General features: G+C 47.0%; 1 protein-coding gene across 5 annotated transcripts in view; it reads left to right on the top strand.

Annotated features, from left to right (window-relative positions):
• Nucleotides 1–14447: 14447 nt before the first annotated feature.
• Nucleotides 14448–24897, top strand: part of snx13 (sorting nexin 13) — a 235407-nt gene continuing 224957 nt past the window's right edge. Inside the window, exon 1 of one of the 5 annotated variants that reach the window (XM_072509178.1) lies at nucleotides 14448–14737. In XM_072509178.1, coding sequence (XP_072365279.1) covers nucleotides 14726–14737 — 12 coding nt within the window. In that variant the 5' untranslated portion in view covers nucleotides 14448–14725. Of the gene's footprint in view, nucleotides 14738–15007; nucleotides 15132–15187; nucleotides 15318–24897 lie in introns of those variants that run through there. The other 4 variants (XM_072509181.1, XM_072509180.1, XM_072509177.1 and 1 more) reach the window with 4 other exon arrangements.

Here is a 24897-nt window from a genome sequence, read left to right as displayed (position 1 = left end):
ACCTATTTCACAGGAAAAGGTGTCTTTGATATGATAAGAATGTCTGTGGTTGACTTCCGCTTGTGGCCATGGAGTGATTGGTCACATAAAGGGCTGTTCCTGTTCAAAGTCACAGAAAAGGGCTCTTATTACCCAGATCCGGGTGGAATTTTGATGAAAAGGCGTAGGTGAATGTTAGAGGAGTAGTTTACCCCTGGAATGGTATGTCTTCTGATCACCGGACCCGGCAGAAAACAGTGAGAGGTTTGGCTGGAACGTCGAAAAAGTCTTGTGCTTCACAGCCAGTCTCTTCCAGTAGGTGGGCGAGGGGCAAGCTGTAAGGCCCCAGATACAGGAACTGATTACTTTTATCAAGGAGGAATTCCATAAACAGAGGAAAGAAATGCATGGGGAATCATGCAAAGGCCATTGCAGAAGCTGTGGCACCGCTGAAGAGTACTTTGGAGCGGATGGAGAGGTATTTGGAGGTGAGGGGTCACAGATTCGGGAGATTGAAGCAGTGATCTCGGACCACAGCGATCGTGTGGTGGCTCTGGTTGCGGAGGTGGGGCTCCTAGGAGACCTTTTAAAATGCTGAGGGCAAAGTTGGAGGAGCAGGAGACTGTCTCGAGAAGGCAGAACCTGCGAATAGTGGGCCTGCCTAAAGGAGTGGAAGGTGTGAGTGCCACGAGGTACGTCTCGAGGATGCTGGCGGGGCTGGTGGCAGGAGGGGTGCTAGATAAGGCACCTGAAGTGGACCGAGCGCATAGGTCACTGAGGCAAAAGCCTAGAGCTGGGGAGCCGCCACGGGCGGTGATCGTGAGACTCCATAAATTTGTAGAGAAAGAGAAAATTCTACGGTGGGCCAGGGAGAAGCGTAGCTGCGACTGGGAGGGAAATAACATCCGGATTTATCAGGACATCGAAGCCGAGTTGGCAAAACGGCGGGCGGGTTTCAACAAGGCCAAGGCGGTGCTGTACCGGCAGCAGATCAGGTTTGGGGTGCTCTACCCGGCGAAATTCTGGGTGACGTTCGGAGGCCAGGAGTATTATTTTGAGACCCCATAAGCGGCCAAAGACTTCATTAAGGAGCATAAACTGGGGGAGAACTGAGTGGACAATGCTTGGGAGCCGGGGTGCTGGCACTATGTAATGGTCGGGAGCATGTTTGAAGTGGGTGTAGGGATTGGGGGGATTTTCGCCTTTTTTTGTTGGGGGGGGGGGGGGGTGTTCTGTTCAATGTTGAGATTGTAAAGAGTTGTAGGGGTGAAAAGTTTATGTGGCGATGGATGTTCCCAGCCCCCCTCCTGTTTTATGGGACTGTTTGTGTTTAACATCTGTTTGTTGCTTTTGGAGAAGGCTACCTGGAGTTCAGGAGACGTCCGGGTGGGGGAGGGTATGGCCAGCAGAGGCCTTCTTCTTTGAGCTGAGAAGTGGGGGGAGAAGAGGGAGAGAGAGGTCATTAGGATGTGATTTTGGGCAGGGGCAGCCGTGCTAGCAGGTTATGCTGGTGAACGGAAGTGAGGTGGTGGGGGAGAAGGCCAAAAGGGTGGCCGGGGGGAGGGGGGAAAGGGGAAGTGGGGGGGGGGGGGAAGAAGGGGAAGGGGAAAAGCGGGGGAGGGGGGTTTCTGCGACGCAGCAGGGGGTGAGAGATGACATGGTCAAGGGCGAAGAAAGGGGCCATCTGGGATGGGCTAGGTACAGAGTGGAATTAAAGGGGCAGGGGTTAAGTGGGGAAGATGACGGTTTGGAGGCGCAAGCCTCCGCTAAGATTGGTAACGTGGAACGTCAGGGGACTGAAAGGGCCGGTTAAAAGGTCGCAGGTGTTCGTGCACCTCAGGAGCTTGAAAGCGGGGGTTGACTTTTTGCAGGAGACACAGCTCCGTGTGAAGGACCAGGTTAGGTTAAGGAAGGGAGGGTCGGGCAGGTTGTTCACTCGGGGTTTGACTTGAAATCGAGGGGTGTGGCGATTTTAATGAGCAAGAAAATGGGATTCGTGAGTGCGAAGGAGGTGAGGGATCCAGGTGGGAGATATGTGATTGTGAATGGGGTATTGGAAGGGGCACCAGTAGTGTTGGTAAATGTGTATGCCCCACATTGGGATGATGTAGGTTTTATGAGGGGGTTACTGGTAGCGATCCTGGATTTGGCCACGTACCAGTTGATCATGGGAGGAGATTTTAACTGTGTCCTGGAGCTGAGGGTGGACAGATTGAGCCCCAGGTCGATGGGTAGGGTACGAATGGCAAGGGAGCTGGGGGGCTTTATGGAGAGGATGGTATGGTGGATCCATGGCACTTTCAGAATCCAAGGGGGAGTATTCCTTCTTTTCACACATCTATAAGGTGTATTCGAGGATTGATTACTTTGTAGTGAGTCTGAAGATTTTGGTTTTGGTGGAGGGTTTGGGCAGAGTATGCGGGGAGTTATCTCGGACCATGCACCACACTGGCTGGATATTCAGTTCAGTACGGGATGAGAGCAGAGGCCGGGGTGGAGGTTTGACTCGGGATTGTTGGCGGATGGAGGTTTTTGTGATAAGGTGCGGTTGGCGATTAGGGATTATGTGGGGCAGCACAGTAGCATCGTGGTTAGCACAATTGCTTCACAGCTCCAGGGTCCCAGGTTCGATTCCCCGCTGGGTCAATGTCTGTGCGGAGTCTGAACGTTCTCCCAGTGTGTGCGTGGGTTTCCTCCGGGTGCTCCGGTTTCCTCTCTCAGTCCAAAGATGTGCAGGTCAGGTGGATTGGTCATGCTAAATTGCCCTTAGTGTTCAAAATTGCCCTTAGTGTTGGGTGTGGTTACTGGTTTATGGGGATAGGGTGGAGGTGTGGGTTTAGGTAGGGTGCTCTTTCCAAGAGCCGGTGCAGACTCGATGGGCCGAATGACCTCCTTCGGCACTGTAAATTCTATGTATTCTATGTATCTATGTGGAGTTCAATCAGAATGGGGAAGTGTCGGTGGGCATTGTTTGGGAAGCACTAAAGGCAATGGTCCGGGGAGAAATGATCTCAATTACGGTTCGTGCGAATAAGGAAAGGAGGGCGGAACATGACCGTCTAGTGAGCGAGATAGTGAAGGTGGACAGGGAATATTTGAGGGTGTCCACCGTGGAGGGATTGGTGAGGAGGAAAAGGTTCCAGGGGCAATTTGACAGGCTGACAATGGGGAGGGCGGTAGGGCAACTGCGTAGGGCAAGAGGGGTGCAATACGAGTATGGGGAGAAGGCGAGCCGCATGCTGGCGCACCAGCTACGGAGGCAGGCTGCGTCCAGGGAAATATTGAAGACCCGGACTGGGGCTGGGGATGTGGTGTCAGAGCCAGGGAAGATAAATGAGGCATTTAGAGAGTATTACCAGGGACTTTTTGAGGCAGACCCAGGAGGAGAGGAGGGGGACACGGGGTGGTTTCTGGACGAACTGGCATTTCCCCAGGTGGAGGAAGCAAAGAGGCAGGCATTGGAGGAGCCCCTGGGGCTGAGGGAGGTGCTGGGTTGTATCAGGGGTATGAAGTCGGGGAAGACCCCTGGGCCGGCTGGGTACCCGGCAGAATTTTATAAGGAATTTGCGGCGGACCTGGCACCACATCTGTTGGGGGCGTTTAATGAAGCACTGGAGAAGGGGAAGTTGCCGGAGACGATCAAGCAGGCAGAAATCACACTAATCCCTGTAGCCACCTGGGTTGGCCACTTCCCGACTTTAAAATGGAGATCCGCTAAGAATGCAGGGAAATTCAGTCATACGCTGGAAAAACAAGCAGGTGCAAAGTTTCCTGTATATCAGAACTTGCAGGAACCCAGACAGCACTGAAACTAACAACCATCTGCATATTGATGAGCGATCCCCGGGAACAATTAGAAACAGTTAAGATAAACAAGGCCAAGCCAGACTCCTCGGCGCCAGCAGGGGCCAAGACAAAGGAAGGCCAATGGACATTTAGGAACCGCCCAGCGATCAGGGAACAGCTCCAGTATTGGAGAAATCGATCCAAGTGATCAGAACTTAGTCCAATCACTTGGAACCAGGTACGGGGTCCACCCCGAATGGCGCGAAGCCCCTGGGGACTATAAAATAGAGTCCCCAAGTTCAATTCGTCCTTCTTGGCAGGGTCTCTCAGCAGCTCGAAACAACCCTTGACCGTGACCTGCCTAGTAGCTGCGTCAACCAAGTCTCCAGTCAACGCACGCTACGAGATAGGCGCTCCTAGCTATCAGTCTATACCAGCTTTGAAGCCTGCAGACTCAGAATTGAACGAAAGGCCATTTGTTCCCCTGACCTGGTGGGCCAGTTCCAAAGCTAAGTATAGGCCTTTTAGTGTTAGAGATAGTCTAGTAAGTAGAGTTTTATACATGAGTAGTGATTGACTGTGTATAATAAATGTGTTTTAATTTGAGACGTACTAACTGGAGTATTGAGTTATTGATCAGCACTTGAACTTGAACCTTGTGGTGGTATCATAAAGATACCTGGCGACTCTGGAGCAAAGGTTATAAAATAGAGCAAATTAAGTAAAGACACAACGAGCAACATTTACTAAGAGCCAACCAAAAGTTAGCAACATTTACTGGCGACATCTGACGGGATTCGACTTAGAAGTGGCCTAACCACTCCGAGAGAACCCAAAATTTGAATTGAGAGTCCAATTGGGAACGGAAACATTCACAAATGTTCAAGCAGTTCTGATCAATCCTCATAATTCGGAAGCGTGTTAATGCATGCGTAAATAACAGGGCTACAAGGTAACACTGATAGATTTAGTTGCAGAAAACTGTCGGGAGTTTGTATTCCGGAAAATAGTGAACGCCGTACCCGTGTTTACAGCTCCGCCTTAGTACCCCTCGTTCCAAATTTAAAAAGAGAGCATTCAGATAGGAAAAATGGCAATGAAGGCAATGGAACGCCTCATGAACCTCAAGAATTTGTGGTCAGTGTCCCGTTTGGGAAGTTGAGATTAGAAGGTACCTCAAAGGGAAGGGATGGCCCCTTTGGAGTGACTTTTGTTCAAATGAGGAAACAGGTCCCGGGAGTATAGGACATACTTGGTGGGAGAACCTGAGCGAAGTCCATATGAAGAGCCTAGGGAAAGCTCGCAAGCCGATGGCAATCGTGTCCTGTCTGGCACAATTGCGAGGCACAGAGGAGGTCGTTCGGACACTCTGCAAAGAGATAGAAGAGAGACATCGAATGAGAAAGGTCGATGTTAGTGAGATCGAGAGAGAATGTAGACTTGAGAAGGAAGTTGGCAGCAAAGGACGGAGAGGTGGATGATACCAAGGGGGTTCACCAGTCTTGTCTGGCGCATCTGAGCAGCTTCCAAACCCAATACAATAAGGCCTATCAGGACACGCAACGTGCAGTCCTGGTACGAGAAGAGACAGAGAAACAGGTAGAGGCATTGCAAAGGCAGTGCAGCGATCTAAAAGCAGTATTAAGAGCACTCCATGCTGCCACCACGGAGCACAGACAAAGCTCAGTGGATCATGCAAAATGCTGGAAGCAGATTGCGGAACTGCAGTCTTTGCTTTCAGTGCAAAATGGGTTTCAAAGCACCTTTGGATCCCAATTAGATGAAGAAGACGGCTCTGATTGGCAAGAACTAAACAAAACCGCGCATAGATATGTACAGGGAACATGCGCGCAAGGAAAGCCCCAAAGGAGAAAAGCACCCCCTACCCCCCACAGAGCAGATAGATCAGGCACCCATGAATCCAGTAACAACCCACCGCACAGTCACATCGGACGGAGACGCGGAATTCCTTTACACCACCCCCTTACCCGTGACCCAATTACAGGACGCTTGCGAAAAGGTCACACCATTCCTCCCCACCTCAGAAGCCCACCACATCTTTGTTAGAGTGAAGCAGCAGGCGACCATGTACGGACTGGATGAGCGTGAGCAAGTGAAGCTCACAGTTTTAAGCTTAGACCCTTCTTTTGCAGCAGCCCTTCCCGACCCACAGAATGTAGGAGGAGGCACCCTTGCAGAGATGCACATGGCGATCCTAGACGCAATCGGTTATAACAGAGGTGACCCAGTAGAAGGCCTGAATAAGTGCAGGCAGAAGAAAACAGAACACCCCACAGCGTTTGCTGGACGCCTGTGGATCATTTTACAGCCGTTTTCGGAAACTTAGACCGCGCCCATTTGTCCCCAGACAACATGGCCAAATGGACCCGCACCCTTATCTCCCATGCCACAGAGACAGGACAAAAAGCTTGTACTAATTATGACCCCTCGGAAGAAATGCACAACGAAAAGTGGGTTTTAAAAAGGTTGTCGCGCTCCTGGGAGCAATCTGTCCACAACAAACCCGCGATTAGAAAACCCGAAGAACAGCAGGCAGAGGCAGATATTCAAGCAGTTAAAGCGCACCAGAACCCCGCATGGGTGAACGAAGGCATGAACAGCCCCCCACAGAAACCACAGGAGTGTTACAACTGTGGACAATTAGGTCACTTTGCACGAGAGTGCAATGCCCCACGAAAGCCACAGAGAGCCCAGCAGGCAGGCACTCTGAATAGAAACAGGACAAAGCCCATACATAGTGTAAGCACCGGTTCAGACCAGACAGACATGAACAGAACTGACTGACGGTGTTCGGGCTCCCCCACCTGGGTCTGCGACACCCTTTGGGATAGGTCCGGCCGACCAGTCGTTGCAGCAAAAATACGGGGACAGCCCATCGAATTACTCTGGGACTCAGGAGGGACCCGCACCACAATTAATTCCTCCACCATGTTCCAAAAAGACACGTGGCCCACTACAGCCACAATCACCCTCAGCGGCTTCACAGGCCACACACAACAGGGACACATCACAGCCCCTGTACCCATTCAAATTGGCAACATTACAACAAAACACCCCCTAGTTTTGGTCGCTCTGCCCCATACAGCAGAACACATTTTGGGCATCGATTTCATGAACTCCCACAACCTGTCATTTGACCCAGTAAATCACTGTGTCTGGAAAATGACAAAGTCAGCAAGAGTCCCGCAACGCTCACAGTAGGTGAGTATGCTAATAAGGTTAGCCCAGTCGTCGATTTTTGGTTTGACCTGACCACGATTAGTGCAGACAAACAGGTTAGGGCAGTTCTCCCGAAAAACAGGACCGCATTTGCAAGTCATAAAGATGACTGCGGCAGGATGGCTGGTTCGGTTCAAATAACAGGACCTGACCCTAGACCCCAGAAGCAACATGGATTTCCCCAAGAGGCAGAGGGAGAAATCTCAAAAGTTATTGATAAGTTTATTAAAACAAGGTGTACTTAGATCAGTAGCCTCTACTAATAATGCACCGATTTGGCCAGTGAGAAAGCCCGATGGATCATGGCGACTGACCATCGATTACCGGGAACTCAACAAAGTCACCCCCGCAGCAGCCCCCACGGTAGCCACAAGTCCCGAGACCATGCTCAAACAGGGACTCAACTCACGATATTTTATGGTTTTGGACATCAGTAATGGATTCTGGTCCATTCCATTGGCAAAAGCGTGCCAGTACAAATTTGCCTTCACTTTTAAAGGTCAGCAGTACATGTGGACATGTCTTCCATAAGGATTCCACAACTCCTTCATTTTCCATCGACAGCTGGCCAATGGTTTATCATAATTTTCTCGCCCCCAATGTCTGGTCCAGTATGTAGACGACCTATTACTGCAGACAAACACCAAGGCAGAGCACATCGCGCTTCTGTCCGAACTCCTGGAACTCCTACAGCGAATTGGATGTAAAGTGAACCCCAAGAAGGCCCAAATTTTAGAAAACAAAGTGGTATATTTGGGAACAATTATCACGCATGGTAAATGCGAGATCGAGCATAAAAGAATTGACTCGATTGTCAAATTGCCCCTTCCCCAGAATGTTTCCGCCCTCCGGTTGTTTTTAGGACTGGTTGGCTACTGCCGAAACCACATTGACAGTTTCGCCACCAAAGCAGCACCCCTCTCGGAACTCCTAAAGAAAGGAGCCCCTTGGGAATGGCTTCCGCGGCACACAGATGCTGTAGATGCTTTAAAACGTGCACTCATTGCAGCCCCTGCACTACAGGTTCCAGACCCGCTTTCCCCCTATGCTATAGAGATAGCTAGCACAGATCGTACCCTTTCGGCCGTGCTCCCCCAGGAATGGCACGAACAGTTAAGACCTGTGGCTTACGCCTCCAGAGTTTTAGATCCTGTGGAGCAGGGATTCTCGGCCTGTGAAAGGCACCTGCTCGCAGTTTGCTGGGCAGTTCAATACTTTTCATATATCACCGGACTAAACCCCATCACAATCCTCATGGAACACCCCCCCACCCAACTTTTACTAGACGGACGACTTAAGGACGGTACAGTAAGCCAGATCAGAGCAGCCAGATGGACCCTTCTTTTGCAGGGATGGGACATCACTGTAAAAAGGACCAAGACCCACACTCTCCTAGCCGACAACCTTCAGTACCCAGGCACCCCCCCACGAATGTGAAATCATCTCACCGCACCACAACATAGGCCCCTTTATTGCGAAACCCCCTCGCAAAAAGATAGGTAGTTCACCCCAGAGCCCCCAGCACAGACACGTGCGCACCCTTGAGAATATATGTGGATGGTTCTTCCACTATATCAAACAGGAAGCGCATTACAGGATGCGCAGGGACGCGCCCTAGAAGAAATCTCATTAAAACTGCCAGGACACTTAGGTGTGCAGGCGGCAGAACTAGCAGCCATTGCATACATTGTAGATCACCCAGATTCCTTCCCCAGCCCAGCAGACATATACTCAGACAGCCTCTATGTCTGTAACAGCCTCACAGAATTACTACCCCTGAGGAAAGCAAGAGGATTTGTTTCCGCAGACGGAAAACCCCTCCCTTCAGCCAAATTGCTCCGGCACATTTTGGACAAAGCACAGGACAGGATATTTGGTATTACTAAAGTACGAAGTCACCACTGTTCCTCCCCACCTGGAAATGTAAAAGCCGACGCACTGGCTAAAGCAGGTTCCAGACATGGATATTTTTGGAACCCCCGAAAGTGCCCCAGTGAATGCAGTTCAGGTCTCACAGACAAATATCGAAGATTTAGTGCAGGCCCAGAAGCAATATAGTAATCTCAGGGAGATTTTAAAAGGAAAATTTGACCCCACTACAGCCCACCTTAGGCAGCTCCTTTGTTGCCGAACTTTGCCAAAACAATCCGGACAGATATGCGAAGAAAGCTCAGCTTAGCCACACCCGCCCCGTTAATGGCCCCTGGACTAACCTCCAGATTGATTTTATAGGACCATTGCGCCCTTGCAGGAATGGTCACAAATATGTTAGTTGTTATAGACACGTTTACGAAATGGGTAGAAGCATTCCCACCCAGAACAAACACAGCAAAGACTTTAACCCACCACATCTTTACGAGATGGGGACTTCCCCGCAGCATTGAATCCGACCAAGGTTCTCATTTTACAGGACGTGTCATGAAGAACGTCCTCACGATATTTGGCATTAACCCAAAATTCCACATCGCATACCACCCCCAGTCAAGTGGTATCGTGGAGTGAATGAATCGGACCCTAAAAGCAACCCTCAGGAAAATGGTCCAACAAAACAGCACCACTTGGGATTCAGTCCTCCTTTTTGCACTAATGTTTTTGCATAACACTGTTTCGATATCCACAGGGTACACCCCACACACTCTCATGACCGGACACCCCATGAAAGGCACAGAATTTTTATTAGGACTTGACTTGAACAACCCTGAAGTGACGGCCCTCACACACGAGAACGCAGTGAAACAATTAGTAAGAATGTAAAAACGGCTCAGCTAGCAGCCACAGTAAAATTAGGCACCAGGAAGAAACAGAGCAAGTCCTGTTTCGACAAGACAATGCATGCGATTGAGTTTGATGTAGGACAGCAGGTCATGCTCTCCATTTACAACCCCAGCACGTTCCTGTCACCTAAGTATTCGGGTCCGTAATCCGTTGCGGACAAAGTAAGCCCCTCCGCCTATAAGATTAAGTACCCCAACGGGAAGACCGCATGGTGTCATATTCACCAGCTCAAGGCATATGGCTCGCAATCTAACCACGCACACCACGTCATGCTCGCCGCAGCAGACCACGCCCCACCCACAGCTAACGTATCCCTACCCTCCCCCAACACATCCACCCCATCCACGGACTCGACCTCGACCTCGACTCCACCCCCGAACTCTAGACTCCGCCCCGGAACGCCCACAGACAGCAGCGACAGCGACACAGACGATAGCCACAGCACGCCTTCCTACTATCCCCATGCAACAGGCCCCACACCCAGTGAATCTGAATACGATTCGAGTGATCCCTTCCTGGTCACATTCCTTAGCAAACCTCACCAAAGACCACCACCCTACAATGACGACCCCGACTCTATCTCCACAGAATTAGACACGACTATTTGGCACCGTGACAATTCGTACAGGCTCGTCCGAAACGACGAGATGGACCCCAAGTCACACCATGCAGCTTTAGCAACCCTCATCTATTCAAGAGTATGGCATCCGGGAGAAGATGATGACATTGAGTCTGAAAAAAAGGAGAAAAATCTGTACAAACTGGAGAGTTGATTGTTGGGAAGAATGTTTCCCGGGGTGTTTACTTGCTGTAAAATGATACAAAGAACAAAGAACAAAGAAATGTACAGCACAGGAACAGGCCCTTCGGCCCTCCAAGCCAGTGCCGACCATGCTGCCCGACTAAACTACAATCTTCTACACTTCCTGGGTCCGTATTCTTCTATTCCCATCCTATTCATATATTTGTCAAGATGCCCCTTAAAAGTCCCTATCGTCCCTGCTTCCACTACCTCCTCCGGTAGCGAGTTCCAGGCACCCACTACCCTCTGCGTAAAAAACTTGCCTCGTACATCTACTCTAAACCTTGCCCCTCTCACCTTAAACCTATGCCCCCTAGTAATTGACCCCTCTACCCTGGGGAAAAGCCTCTGACTATCCACTCTGTCTATGCCCCTCATAATTTTGTATACCTCTATCAGGTCTCCCCTCAATCTCCTTCGTTCCAGTGAGAACAAACCGAGTTTATTCAACCGCTCCTCATAGCTAATGCCCTCCATACCAGGCAACATTCTGGTAAATCTCTTCTGCACCCTCTCTAAAGCCTCCACATCCTTCTGGTAGTGTGGCGACCAGAATTGAACACTATACTCCAAGTGTGGCCTAACTAAGGTTCTATACAGCTGCAACATGACTTGCCAATTCTTATACTCAATGCCCCGGCCAATGAAGGCAAGCACGCCGTATGCCTTCTTGACTACCTTCTCCACCTGTGTTGCCCCTTTCAATGACCTGTGGACCTGTACTCCTAGGTCTCTTTGACTTTCAATACGCTTGAGGGTTCTACCATTCACTATATATTCCCTACCTTCATTAGACCATCCAAAATGCATTCCCTCACATTTGTCCGGATTAAACTCCATCTGCCATCTCTCCGCCCAAGTCTCCAGACAATCTAAATCCTGCTGTATCCTCCGACAGTCCTCATCGCTATCCGCAATTCCACCAACCTTTGTGTCGTCTGCAAACTTACTAATCAGACCAGTTACATTTTCCTCCAAATCATTTATATATACTACAAAGAGCAAAGGTCCCAGCACTGATCCCTGTGGAACACCACTGGTCACAGCCCTCCAATTAGAAAAGCATCCCTCCATTGCTACTCTCTGCCTTCTATGGCCTAGCCAGTTCTGTATCCACCTTGCCAGCTCACCCCTGATCCCGTGTGACTTCACCTTTTGTACTAGTCTACCATGGGGGACCTTGTCAAAGGCCTTATTGAAGTCCATATAGACAACATCTACTGCCCTACCTGCATCAATCATCTTAGTGACCTCCTCGAAAAACTCTATCAAGTTAGTGAGACATGACCTCCCCTTCACAAAACTGTGCTGCCTCTCACTAATACGTCCATTTGCTTCCAAATGGGAGTAGATCCTGTCTCAAAGAATTCTCTCCAGTAATTTCCCTACCACTGAAGTAAGGCTTACCGGCCTGTAGTTCCCGGGATTATCCTTGCTACCCTTCTTAAACAGAGGAACAACACTGGCTATTCTCCAGTCCTCCGGGACATCCCCTGAAGACAGCGAGGATCCAAAGATTTCTGTCAAGGCCTCAGCAATTTCCTCTCCAGCCTCCTTCAGTATTCTGGGGTAGATCCCATCAGGCCCTGGGGACTTATCTACCTTAATATTTTTTAAGACACCCAACACCTCGTCTTTTTGGATCACAATGTGACCCAGGCTATCTACACCCCCTTCTCCACTCAACATCTACCAATTCCTTCTCTTTGGTGAATACTGATACAAAGTATTCATTTAGTACCTCGCCCATTTCCTCTGGCTTTCCACACATAGATTCCCTTGCCTATCCTTCAGTGGGCCAACCCTTCCCCTGGCTACCCTCTTGCTTTTTATGTACGTGTAAAAAGCCTTGGGATTTTCCTTAACCCTATTTGCCAATGACTTTTCGTGACCCCTTCTAGCCCTCCTGACTCCTTGCTTAAGTTCCTTCCTACTTTCCTTATATTCCACGCAGGCTTCGTCTGTTCCCAGCCTTTTCGCCCTGACAAATGCCTCCTTTTTCTTTTTGACGAGGCCTACAATATCACTCGTCATCCAAGGTTCCCAAAAATTGCCGTATTTATACTTCTTCCTCACAGGAACATGCCGGTCCTGTATTCCTTTCAACTGCCACTTGAAAGCCTCCCACATGTCAGATGTTGATTTGCCCTCAAACATCCGCCCCCAATCTATGTTCTTCAGTTCCCGCCTAATATTGTTATAATTAGCCTTCCCCCAATTTAGCACATTCATCCTAGGACCACTCTTATCCTTGTCCACCAGTACTTTAAAACTTACTGAATTGTAGTCACTGTTACCGAAATGCTCCCCTACTGAAACATCTACCCACTGGCCGGGCTCATTCCCCAATACCAGGTCCAGTACCGCCCCTTCCCTAGTTGGACTGTCTACATATTGTTTTAAGAAGCCCTCCTGGATGCTCCTTACAAACTCCGCCCCGTCTAAGCCCCTGGCACTAAGTGAGTCCCAGTCAATATTGGGGAAGTTGAAGTCTCCCATCACCACAACCCTGTTGTTTTTACTCTTTTCCAAAATCTGTCTACCTATCTGCTCCTCTATCTCCCGCTGGCTGTTGGGAGGCCTGTAGTATACCCCCAACATTGTGACTGCACCCTTCTTATTCCTGATCTCTACCCATATAGCCTCACTGCCCTCTGAGGTGTCCTCTCGCAGTACAGCTGTGATATTCTCCCGAACAAGTGGCGCAACTCCGCCTCCCCTTTTACATCCCCCTCTATCCCGCCTGAAACATCTAAATCCTGGAACGTTTAGCTGCCAATCCTGCCCTTCCCTCAACCAGGTCTCTGTAATGGCAACAACATCATAGTTCCAAGTACTAATCCAAGCTCTAAGTTCATCTGCCTTACCCGTAATGCTCCTTGCATTAAAACATATGCACTTCAGGCCACCAGACCCGCTGTGTTCAGCAACTTCTCCCTGTCTGCTCTGCCTTAGAGCCACACTGTCCCTATTCCCTAGTTCTCCCTCAATGCTCTCACCTTCTGACCTATTGCTCCCGTGCCCACCCCGCTGCCACACTAGTTTAAACCCTCCCGTGTGACACTAGCAAACAAGTTTGAATAAAATGCATTAAAAAAAAATGAATGACTGCGGTTGGAAAGGTTTAGGAAATCCTGCCTTGAATTAAAAATACAAGGCCCTTCATGATTTTTCAACACCTCTTGTTAAATCTTCCCTCAATTATGTCAGCTTTAAGAACTCAAGTTTCTCTGGTCTCTAGACATAACTGAAATCAAAAAAAGCAGTTTCGAACTGCAGAAATCCTCACATAAGACAACTTAACAATTCCCCAGAAAGTTCCTTCAGGAAACTAAAAATACGAATTGCAGCTAAGCAACATTTTGTTTGTAACCACGACTATCACACATACAACTACAAAACCAACAACTCATCTTCAACTTCTGAGGTTCAAATTCCTGTGCAGCAAAGGAAAGTAATTATGTGATACTTGGTTGTCGACAGCCTTCACTGCCCTCTTGCATGAGGGCCGATTGATGCTGACAACCTTCAACCCAATAAGAAAAGTCATATTTGGCGAAACACCAACAAGCTGAGACAGGGTGAACAGCTGAGAATTAGTAGATATGTAAGCACTCCTTAAAATGGCAGTGGTTCCTCTAATTGAAGAGGTGGTCTTTTTTTAAATGAGGAACAAAATTCAGACACCAACTCAGGACACAATATGCTCCAGCAATTTTTGTCGTCGCAGTACCCCAGAACTGGCTCACGCACATTCTCCGCCCCGGGCAGCGCGTAAGCGCGCTCTGCAGTGGGCGGAGCTCGCTGACACCGCTCCAGCGCGCAGGCTCGCTCTACAGTGGGCGGGGCTCCATGACACCGCTCCGGCGCGAGCAGGGGAACGGACGTCAGCCTCAGCCAATCGGAAAATCGTCACCCTGACAGTATTTTTAAAAAAAAACGTCAGCAGCGTTAAGATGGCGGCGGTGCGGCTGTTCCGGGAAGAGTAACGGTCAAAGGCAGAGCAAGGGTGCCCTGCGAGTGACGCGATATTGGGGGTTACCGATCCACTTTCTACCCCACCCCCTCGCCATCTCCGGAGTCAGTCAGCGAGACGCGAGGATGTGCTGCTGCACGGCCGGCTGACAGCTCGGTGTGGGAAGGATGAGCCAAGAGGTGAGAAGGGAAGGGAAGGGAGGGGGCTTTGTGGGGTTGACCGGCCCAGGTCGCTGCATGTGTGCCCCCGGAGGCTGGTCAACGTCGTTGATGTTCCGAGCCGGAGCACCCCCCCCTCCCCGCAGGGGAGCTCGGCGCAGCTCGTGCTCGGTACATCACAAACAGTCACGAGTGTGGGTGCGCGCGAGCAAGCTCGTCCTCCATTGTCTGCAGTCGCCCGCCACGCCCATCAGAGCCCGGGGGAGGGGGAGGGGCGTAACCTGCAGCACCGGCAAGTCAACTTGTCCCTGTGCCACCGCTGCCACCTCCTCCTGCCTCTGGGCACTGCAGGCATCTCCATCTCAGGTTGCCCAGTTGTACCCGAACTGGTCGCAGTAGATTACAGTCCAATGAAGTAAGGTGATTTTGTTTTTGGCCTGAAGCAAGTGGACACATTTTAGACAGATGTCACCCGTTGTATCCCTTTGTTTTTCACTCCCTCCTCCTTCCCTTGGCTTCATGTCATTTCCATGTCTGGCGTCTCTTCCCAGTTTCTTTCCACCTTGCGTTTTATCTGATGGATGTTGAGGTTATTGCGAAGGTCAGTTGAATGAAGATCTATCTGTCGCTGTTTCTATAGGAATCTGTTCTTGTGATTTCGTAACTTAGACATTGATCTATTAGAATGCCATTGATCAAACAGGTTAAATGAATGTACAAAGTATATATCATAACTTTCATGTTATCATTTTAGAGCATTTTCATGTTTTTGGGACATAATTTTGTCTTTATTAATCGTAAGGAGAGATTATATTGGTCTGTAACATTTATTTACCGGTATATGGAGTTGAGATTCTATGTATTCATTTTATGACTCATTTAAGAACTGAGGAAATCTTGGCGTGAAATGACCAACTAGACTTGTTTGTATTCTGGTAAGGAGATAATTCTGTTCAGAGATGAAATGCAACTTGCATGGCATAAGTGTATATGGGTATAGAATCATAGAATTTACAGTGCAGAAGGAGGCCATTCGGCCCATTGAGTGCACCGGCCCTGGGAAAGAGCACCCTACCCAAGCCCACACCTCCACCCTATTCCCGTGACCCAGTAACTCCACCCAACCATTTTACTTACATAGAACATACAGTGCAGAAGGAGGCCATTCGGCCCATTGGGTCCCCATAACCCAATAACCCCTCTTAACCCTTTTGGACACAAAGGGCAATTTAGCATGGCCAATCCACCTAACCACATCTTTGGATGTGGGAGGAAACCAGAGCACCTGGAGAAATGAAGTCTGATTTGTTTCTGATTTTTCGCATACTAATTCTACAAAATAAATGAATGTACAATGAGTCCAGATTGATAAGTTGTTGATCTTTCAGTCGCTGCCATGTTTATCGTTGCTGTCTAATTCTTTATTTTACAAAATATGTTATTGTTGGTCTTGTTTCTCGTGAAATAAACTGCATGTTGCACTATTTCGTGTGCTTTTTGCTGTTTAAATGGGAGATCATTGACAAAAATGGCAACAGGTTTACATATGGAAAACTATTAGCACTAAAGGGTGATAAGTTCCCTGGACCTGATGGCTTGCATCTGAGAGTCTTAAAAGAACTAGCTGTGGAGATGATGGATGTGTAATTGTGATCTTCCAAAATAACTTCGATTCTGAAAAGGACCCTGCGGATTGGAAAATGGCAAATGTAACCCCTTTATTCAAGAAAGAAGAGAGACAGAAAGTAGGAAACTAACTATTGGTTGGTTAGCCTAACATCTGTGGAGAAAATGCTGGGATACATTATTAAGGAGGTAATAGCATAACATTCAGAACATAATACAATCTGGCAGAGTCAACATGATTTTGTGAAAAGGAAATTAGAGTTCTTTGATGAAGTAACACGCGGGGTGGATAACGGGGAACCTATAGATTTGCTGTACTTGGATTTTCAAAAGGCCATATCACCAAGGTTGCTTCACAAAATGTGATAGGAGCTAACATATTAGCATTGATAAAGGATTGGCTGGCTAATGGGAATAAATGGGTCACTTTCTGGTTGGCAGGTTGTAACAAGTGGAGTGCCACAAGGAATATTGTTGTGGTTTCAACCTTTAGCAGTCAATATCAATGACTTGGATGGAGAGACCAAAAATGTATGGTGTTTAAATTTGCTGATGATACAAAGCTGGCGAGGAAAGTAATTCGTTAAGAGGACTTAGAGTCTGCAAAGGGATATAGGTTGATATAAATAGGTTAAGTGAGTGGGCAAAAAATTGACAGATGGAGTATAATATAGGAAAATGTCAACTTGACCCCTTTGGCAGGAAGAATAGAAAATCAGTGTATTATTTTAAATGGAGAGGGAGAGTGCAGAACTCGGGTATCTGGTTGTCCTGGTGCATGAACCACAAAAAATTAATATGCAGGTACATGCAGCAAGTGATTAGGAAGGCAAATGGAATGTTGGTGTTTATTGAAAGAGGAATGACGTATAAAGACAGGAAAGTGTTACTGCAGCTGTAAAGAGTCTTAGTGAGACAAAATCTGGAGTAATGTGTGCGGTTTTGGTCTTCTTGCTTAAGAAAGGATATAATTACATTAGAAACTGTTTAGAGGAGGTTATTTTGACTGCTTTCCGGGATGGAAGGATTATCTTGTGAGGAACGGTTGGGACTATATCCATTGGAATTTGGAAGAAAGAGAGGTGATTGTATTGAAACTTGAGGGTGGATGGATGCTGTGAGGTGTTTCCTTGTGGGGTAGTCAATAGCTAAGGGGCACAGTTTAAAAATTAGGGGTCTCTAAGACTGAAATGTCCATCTTTCTTCTCTGGTGAAATTCTCTTTACCGGAGAGCAGCGGAGGCTGGATTATTGAATATGTATTCAGGGCTTCTATTTTTGATTGACAAGGGTTATAGGAGATAGACAGGAAAGTGGAGTTGAGGCCACAATGAGGTTAGCCACAATCGTATTGAATGGCAGAGGAAGCTTGAGGAGCTGAATAGCTGATACATAGAACATACAGTGTAGAAGGAGGCCATTTGGCCCATCGAGTCTGCACCGACCCACTTAAGCCCTCACTTCCACCCTATCCCCGTGACCCAATAACCCCTCCTAACCTTTTTGGATACTAAGGGCAATTTAGCATGGGCAATTTAGCATGGCCAATCCACCTAACCTGCACGTCTTTGGACTGTGGGAGGAACCCGGAGGAAACCCATTCAGATACTGGGAGAACGTGATCCAGCGGGGAATCGAACCTGGGATCCTGGCGCTGTGAAACTACAGTGCTATCCAGTTGTGCTACCTTGCTGCCTAATACATGTATAGCTTTTATGATCTCGTGTGTGCTTGCGCATGCATGTGTGTCTGTATCATAGAACATACATACAGTGCAGAAGGAAGCCATTCGACCCATCGAGTCTGCATAGGTCCTCACTTCCACCCTATCCCCGTAACCCAACAATCCCCCCTAACCTTTTTGGTCACTAAGGGCAATTTATCATGGCCAATCCACCTAATCTGTTTGTCTTTGTACTGTGGGAGGAAACTGGAGCACCCGGAGGAAACCCACGCAGACACGGGGAGAATATGCAGACTCCGCACAGACTAGTGACTCAAGCCGGGAATCGAACCTGGGACCCTGGCGCTGTGAAGCCACAGTGCGATCCACTTGTGCTATGTGCTACCCTTCATTGCTGAAAAACATTTCAATCTGCCTGAAATTGGTGACCAAACCAAAGAAGGGAATATTAGGAGTGAATAAAAATTTGGTCCGAGGTAAGTTTCGAGGAGCATCTTTATGAAGGAGCGAGCAGTCATGTGGCTTGGAGAGAGAACTTTTCAGATCTTTGAAAAATGGCAGGGCAAATGGAGTGGTGGATGTACAAGACGTCAGAGTTAGAGGAATGAGGAGTTCTCGGGGGGCTGTTTATTTGGTAAGGATAAGTCATGGAGTTATTTGAACCAGAATGAGAATTTTAAAAGTTATGGTATTGGGAGCAGTGGAGGTCAGTGAATACAGATGAGCTCAAGTTTTAATCGTAGAAGGTGGCTATCCAAGAGAGCTTTGGAAAAATAAAGTCTGGAAATAACAGTAGCAAGGATGGGCGTTTTTGTAGCACATGGGCTGAGTGGTAGGCGGGATCGCTGATACTACAGATTTGCACGTAAACGCTTTGTGATGGGGGGGATATGTGGTTGAAAGGTGCATGCCATTGAATGGCTTTGAATTTCTGATCTGTATATACCTCTCCAACCATGAGGTAAGGTATGGTTTTTGGGTATGGAGTACAAAACTGTTGCAACTTAAAGCAGCTGTATATGCTCAAACCTTCTCTGTTATAGGTGCTGTGTGATCCACCCCCAATACAATTGGGATGATTGATACAAGATGGAGCCAATATTGCAAGGTTGCAATTTTTATACTTGCTAATTACTTCCTACCCAGTTGATGTATTTTCTATATGGTTGTCAAAGAGCTCACTGGACTACATTATTTTAAAACTATATCCTAATACGGTACAGCTTTTTCCAGTATCTGGCAGTTTGTAAAGAATGCTGTGAAAGTAAGTTATCTAGATTCCTAAAGAGAGTCTCAAACTATTGACTGATCAAAGTCCCAGAGAGGAAGGATGCATTTTTCATTTCATAGAATTCTTTCTTCCAGATTTATAGGCAGGCCTCGGAACTTCACCTGACAATGACCATGTTTTGCTCCTCTCCTTTGTCAATGTTTACTAATGTGGCAACGTGACTTTAATGTTATACTGCAGCGATATGCTTAAAGTTAAATGTTGAATTACATATGGAGCTTTGTACCACGTTATATCTTGTTTGCTGAGAGGATAATTTATACTGTTGAGTAAATATTGCCTTGTGCTGTCATGGATACCTGATTACTTTTTTCAAAAAGCTGAATTTTTCAGCTGAACTGAGAAACCGAGACACCATTACAAAATGCTTGTTTTGATATTGTTCACTGTCGGCAGTCTGAACAAATTAACTTATCTATGTACATCATTGTGTACATAATGTTTGAAGCATATGGGAACAGCAACTTGTATAGTTCCTTTTTAATGTACGAAAATGTCCCAAGGCTATTCACAGCAGTGTTATCAAACAAAATTTGGTACTGGGTCAATGAGATATTGGGGCAGGTGTCCAAACATTTGTAAGATTTTAAGGCATGTCTTGAAGGTGCGAGAGGTTTAGGGAGAGAAATCAAAGACTTGGCATCTTAGAGGCTGAATAAAATAGGGGCTGTGCAAAGAATTGGAGCAGCATCGGTAACCTTCTCCTGTACGACAACACCCTTTAAACTTCATTGTTCTGACTTTGCGCCCCTGTCAGTTGGTAGCATGTTGGTCTCTAAATCACAAGGTTCCAAGTTTTTAAAATTACTTTATCAGAGTTGCACAGCCAGAGCTCAAGAGTGTGGACCGGGGCAAACCCCTAATCCAGCTCCTTGCCTGCTCCAAAGACCAATTAACATTGAAACCAGTGGCCGTAGAAGGCAGCACGGTAGCACAAGTGGATAGCACTGTGGCTTCACAGCGCCAGCGTCCCAGGTTCGATTCCCCGCTGGGTCACTGTCTGTGCAGAGTCTGCACGTTCTCCCCGTGTCTGCGTGGGTTTCCTCCGGGTGCTCCGGTTTCCTCCCACAGTCCGAAGACGTGCAGGTTAGGTGGATTGGCCATGATAAATTGCCCTTGGTGACCAAAAAGGTTTGGAGGGGTTATTGGGTTACGGGGATACGGTGGAAGTGAGGGCTTAAGTAGGTCGCTGCAGACTCGATGGGCCGAATGGCCTCCTTCTGCGTTGTATGTTCTATGGTCCCCACAAGAGAGACATACCAGATCCAGGCATTTCACCTGACCTCGAGCTCATCTTAGCCAAACTACACTTGATCTTAGCCAAAAGGCCGAAGTTCCACACCAGGTCTTGAGTGCAAAATCATTGCAGTATGTATTTGGGTGGGGGGGAAGAAATTATCCCTGTGTCCTGGCCAATATATATCTAAAAAAAAAAATCACAAAAGACAGATTATCTGGTCATTATTCCACTGACGTTTTGTGAGCGTTGCTGAGCACAAATGGACTGCCAAGTTTTCTACGTTGCAGCGTCTGCACTTCAGAAGGTACTTCATTGGCTGTAAAGCACTTTGAGGTGTCTGATGGTTCTAAAAAGTGCTTTATAAATGCGAATTTTTCTTGTTTTCTTGCATTCCCTCCTCTTGTCTCCATTTATTGCCATGCCTTCAGCCATCTAAGTTCTGTGCACTGAAATTCTTTCCCCAAACCCCTTCACGTCTCTAACTCCCTTTTCCCCCTTTAAGGTCTTCCTTAAAACCCACACTTTTAATTAAACTTTAATATCTACTCACATCCATTTTAGCCCAATTTTTTATTACAGATATTTTATTGAGGCATTTATAATTTTAAACATCAAATTTCAACAAGAACAAAAACACAGCAATATAACCAACAAACCCCCTGAGCACAGACCCCCAGCCAACATGGCTTAAATAAACAGTGCCACCTTCCCCAGACCCCCCTCCCCATTGGTTCTCCTGCCCTCACTCGTCTCTCCCATGCCACCCCCCCCCCCAAGCTGACAGCTTAATTTTTCTCTAAGAAGTTGATGAACGGCTGCCACCTCCGAGCAAACCCCTGCAACAAATCCCTTAAGACAAATTTAATTTTTTCGAGACTGAGAAACTGCGCCATGTTGCTAACCCATACCCTTCGAGGGTTGCGAGTCCCTCCATCCTAGTAAGATCCGTCTCCGGGCCACCAGGGCCTCTCTCCCACTCCATCAGCTACTTATAGATCTCTGAGACCTTGCCCTCTCCTACTCTTGACCTTGACACCACCTTATCCTGCAGTCCCCAGTGTGGCACAAGCTCGGGAAACCTTCATCAATAAACAGATTTGCCCAATTTATTTTGCATGAAACACCTTGGCATGCTTTTCTACATTGAAGACACTGTGTACAAGGATGTTGTGGGCCGACATGTTGCGTTCAAATGCCAGTAGTTTGATTTCAGTGCAGTGTTTAGGTTGCCAAAACTGTCATTTTAACATGCCAGAACAGACCTTTTTATTTTAAATGTTCACATTTCCTTGAATGTTTGTACAATGTGAAGATAACCTACTTCGCTTCTGTTGGCAAGTGTATAGGAAGAATGGTAGCATCTGTGAACCTCAACCTGAAAATCACCAGTTTGGAATATAATTAGAAACTGTGACTCTTAGTAAATCATAGGATGCTATGAGAAACTTCTATAAATGGAGTACTGTTGATTGCAGACATGTAGCCTTGCAGTTCATTACATTTTTTAATACAGAAGAACTGACGGCATTTGAAGTCCAGATTTTCATAATCTCAGAAGTTGACGATGGATAGACATTCAGCTAAATCAGCAGAACCATTTGCTTTCCCTTTTAGCTATGGAATCACCTTGGAGTAGTAGTGCCAGCTAAGGGTGGTGCAAGGGGTCAGGTGAAGTGCCTCTTGTTGGCCCCTGGTGCCAGTTAAAGGCCTCTCTCCACACCTCCCCCTTGCTGGGTCCATGCTGCTGAATATCCAGGTCCATTGCTAAATGCCACCTCCTCGACCTACCTGCAGTACCGGCAGTAGCCATTGCTCTAGGCGCTGTCAGTCTGCAGAGCTGCAGGCCACCAGTTGGCTGTCAGAAGTCCCACCTCGTACTCATTAAAGGGCAGTGGGCAGAAAAATTGTTGAGTTGAGCCAGCTAAGTGAGGCAGGCTTTAAGCTGGGTGCGGCGAGCCTAACATGGCTCATAATCCAGCCCATGTTTTTAAGATGATGTGAAATTTGAATAACTGTAGCTTTAAGTTATGTACTGGGATTTGGATGAGTGATGTCTTGTTTGGAAATACCTAACAAGTAGTAACATGCATTATCTGTGTGTGTTGAAAAACATTTTGAGGTGAAACTTGGCACATACAATCAAATAAACTTCACGGCCTATACTGTTCTCTTCTGCATTATGGTATTTATCAGTTGCTTTGAGACTAAGTGACGTTAATAGCAGTGTACACTTCAATTAAATCTTCAAAAATTTTGAATCTTCAGCTATTTTAAGTTTGTAAATTTTCAGCCATTATATAGAAAAATTAGCTACATCATATTTGTTTCACAGTAGCTCTTTGCTTTTTTTTGCTATTTTCATAAATGTGAAACATAGGATTTCTGCTATCTGGTTTAATATTGTAAAATTTTTACATGTGGGACTGAATTTTCTGGGACTGGTGATCACTGTCAGGTTGCCACTCCAATCCTATTTTCTTATACAGCGCTGGTGTTTCGCATTTCTCGTTTGGACTTCTGAACCGGGCATCCTCCGAAGTGTGGACTATAGCTGTTCTGGGAGTCCTCGTCACACAAGATCGCCAGACGAAGCCTTGCCACTCCCCCTTTTAAGGAACTATCTGGGTATTTTACCAAGTCTTCATTCACTAATGCAGTGAGAAACTTTGGGGACATTTAAATAGCTTAAATGGGTATGAATAAGGTGGGTTGGGCCCCAGCTGGATAGAGTTGCAGGGTGGGTAGGATGATTTTTGGAGGGGGCGGGGAAGGGAGATGGGGAGGGAGGAGAAAAGTTGAAAGAGGGGGTGGGTTCAGTGGGGAGATAGTCGGGACGGGGTAATTCAATTGTAATTAATTGGTAGTTTTTTCCTGTCTAACATTCTCTGGTTAACTAGCCAGGGAGTTACTGGTGCAGACTGGTCTGTCTCTCAGTATACTGGAGGGACCGTGAAAGTGAGATACAGCCCTCTGTGAATTCCCAAGAGACGTTCAAAAAATAATTGGATCATTGTCAGGAAAGGAAAAATTTACAGGGTGACAGTAAAATGGCACTAGGTGAATTGCTCTTGCAGAGAGCGAGTACAGACACAGCGTGCAGAATGACCTCCTGTGTTGTAACCATTCTATGATTATATGTGAGTCAGAACCTTCCCAAGTCTCTGACTCTCTGGCTCTAAATCAGGGTTGGAGTCTTTATTGGAGGGTTCTGGAAACAGGTGCCATCTTTAATCTTTATTGGCACAAGTAGGCTTGCATTAACATTCCGCGCCTGTTCGGCTGCACCGAGGGAGAATTCAGAATGTCCAAATTACCTAACGGCACACCTTTCGGGACTTGTGGGAGGAAACCGAGCATCCGGAGGAAACCCACGCAGACACAGGGAGAACGTGCAGACTCCACACAGGCAGTGACCCAAGCTGGGAATCGAACCTGGGACTCTGAAGCTGTGCTACCGTGCTGCCCATATCCATTGCATGTTGAAACTTCCTCGGCAATTTCCATGGAACCTTGTATTGGTACTTCTATAATAATCTTTATTGCCACAAGTAGCCTTACATTAACACTGCAGTGAAGTTACTGTGAAAAGCCCCTAGTCGCCACATTCCGGTGCATGTTCGGGTACCCTGAGGAAAAATTCAGAATGTCCAAATTACCTAACGGCACGTCTGAGGGGTGCTCCACATCTTCCCGGATACTTCAGGGGTATGACCATCCAGAGACCAGAAAATCTGAGCCTATATATCCAAAACTTTTCTGTAATGTGAAATGTAGGTAGAGCTTATATTGGTGCAGGATCAAGGAGCATCTGTTTTTTTTTTAAACTTATATTTTTACCAAATATTTTTTTACATTAATCTTCTGAGTATGTCCAAGGATGCATACAAGTAGCTGGTAAAGCCTGTATAATCTAAGATCTGTCAATGAGTGTGTTCAGTTTAGTAGAATTTAGATTATTCATCAAGTTTGTACTTGAACGTGTTTAGTACATGCTTGCAGTGATTTTAGTTAGTCACAATTTTGATTCTTGGCAATCTTTCATTGGTGGCACTTGCCATTCTAAATCTTTAGTTGATTTAACTGGTTACTTTCAAGATTGATTTAATTCTTGTTTTAAAACAAACAAAAATTCAAAGTACAAGCAGTACATGCAGCAATTTTAGTCTGCAGTAAATTAAAATTTCTAATGGCAGGGGGAATGGAATTACTCCCAAAAAAGAAGTGTAAAATTTTAGTTAATTACTGGAATGCAATATTTGGTAATTAAAAATGTCAACATCAAACTGGTGCTGGGGATGTTTACTTTTAGGGTGCAGCCTTCTTTGCCATTAGGACAGATAG

This window comes from Scyliorhinus torazame, chromosome 6 (assembly GCF_047496885.1).
Source record: "Scyliorhinus torazame isolate Kashiwa2021f chromosome 6, sScyTor2.1, whole genome shotgun sequence".
Taxonomy (NCBI): Eukaryota; Metazoa; Chordata; class Chondrichthyes; order Carcharhiniformes; family Scyliorhinidae; genus Scyliorhinus; species Scyliorhinus torazame.
Note: the sequence above shows the minus strand (reverse complement) of the source record. Positions and strands in the feature narration are given on the sequence as shown.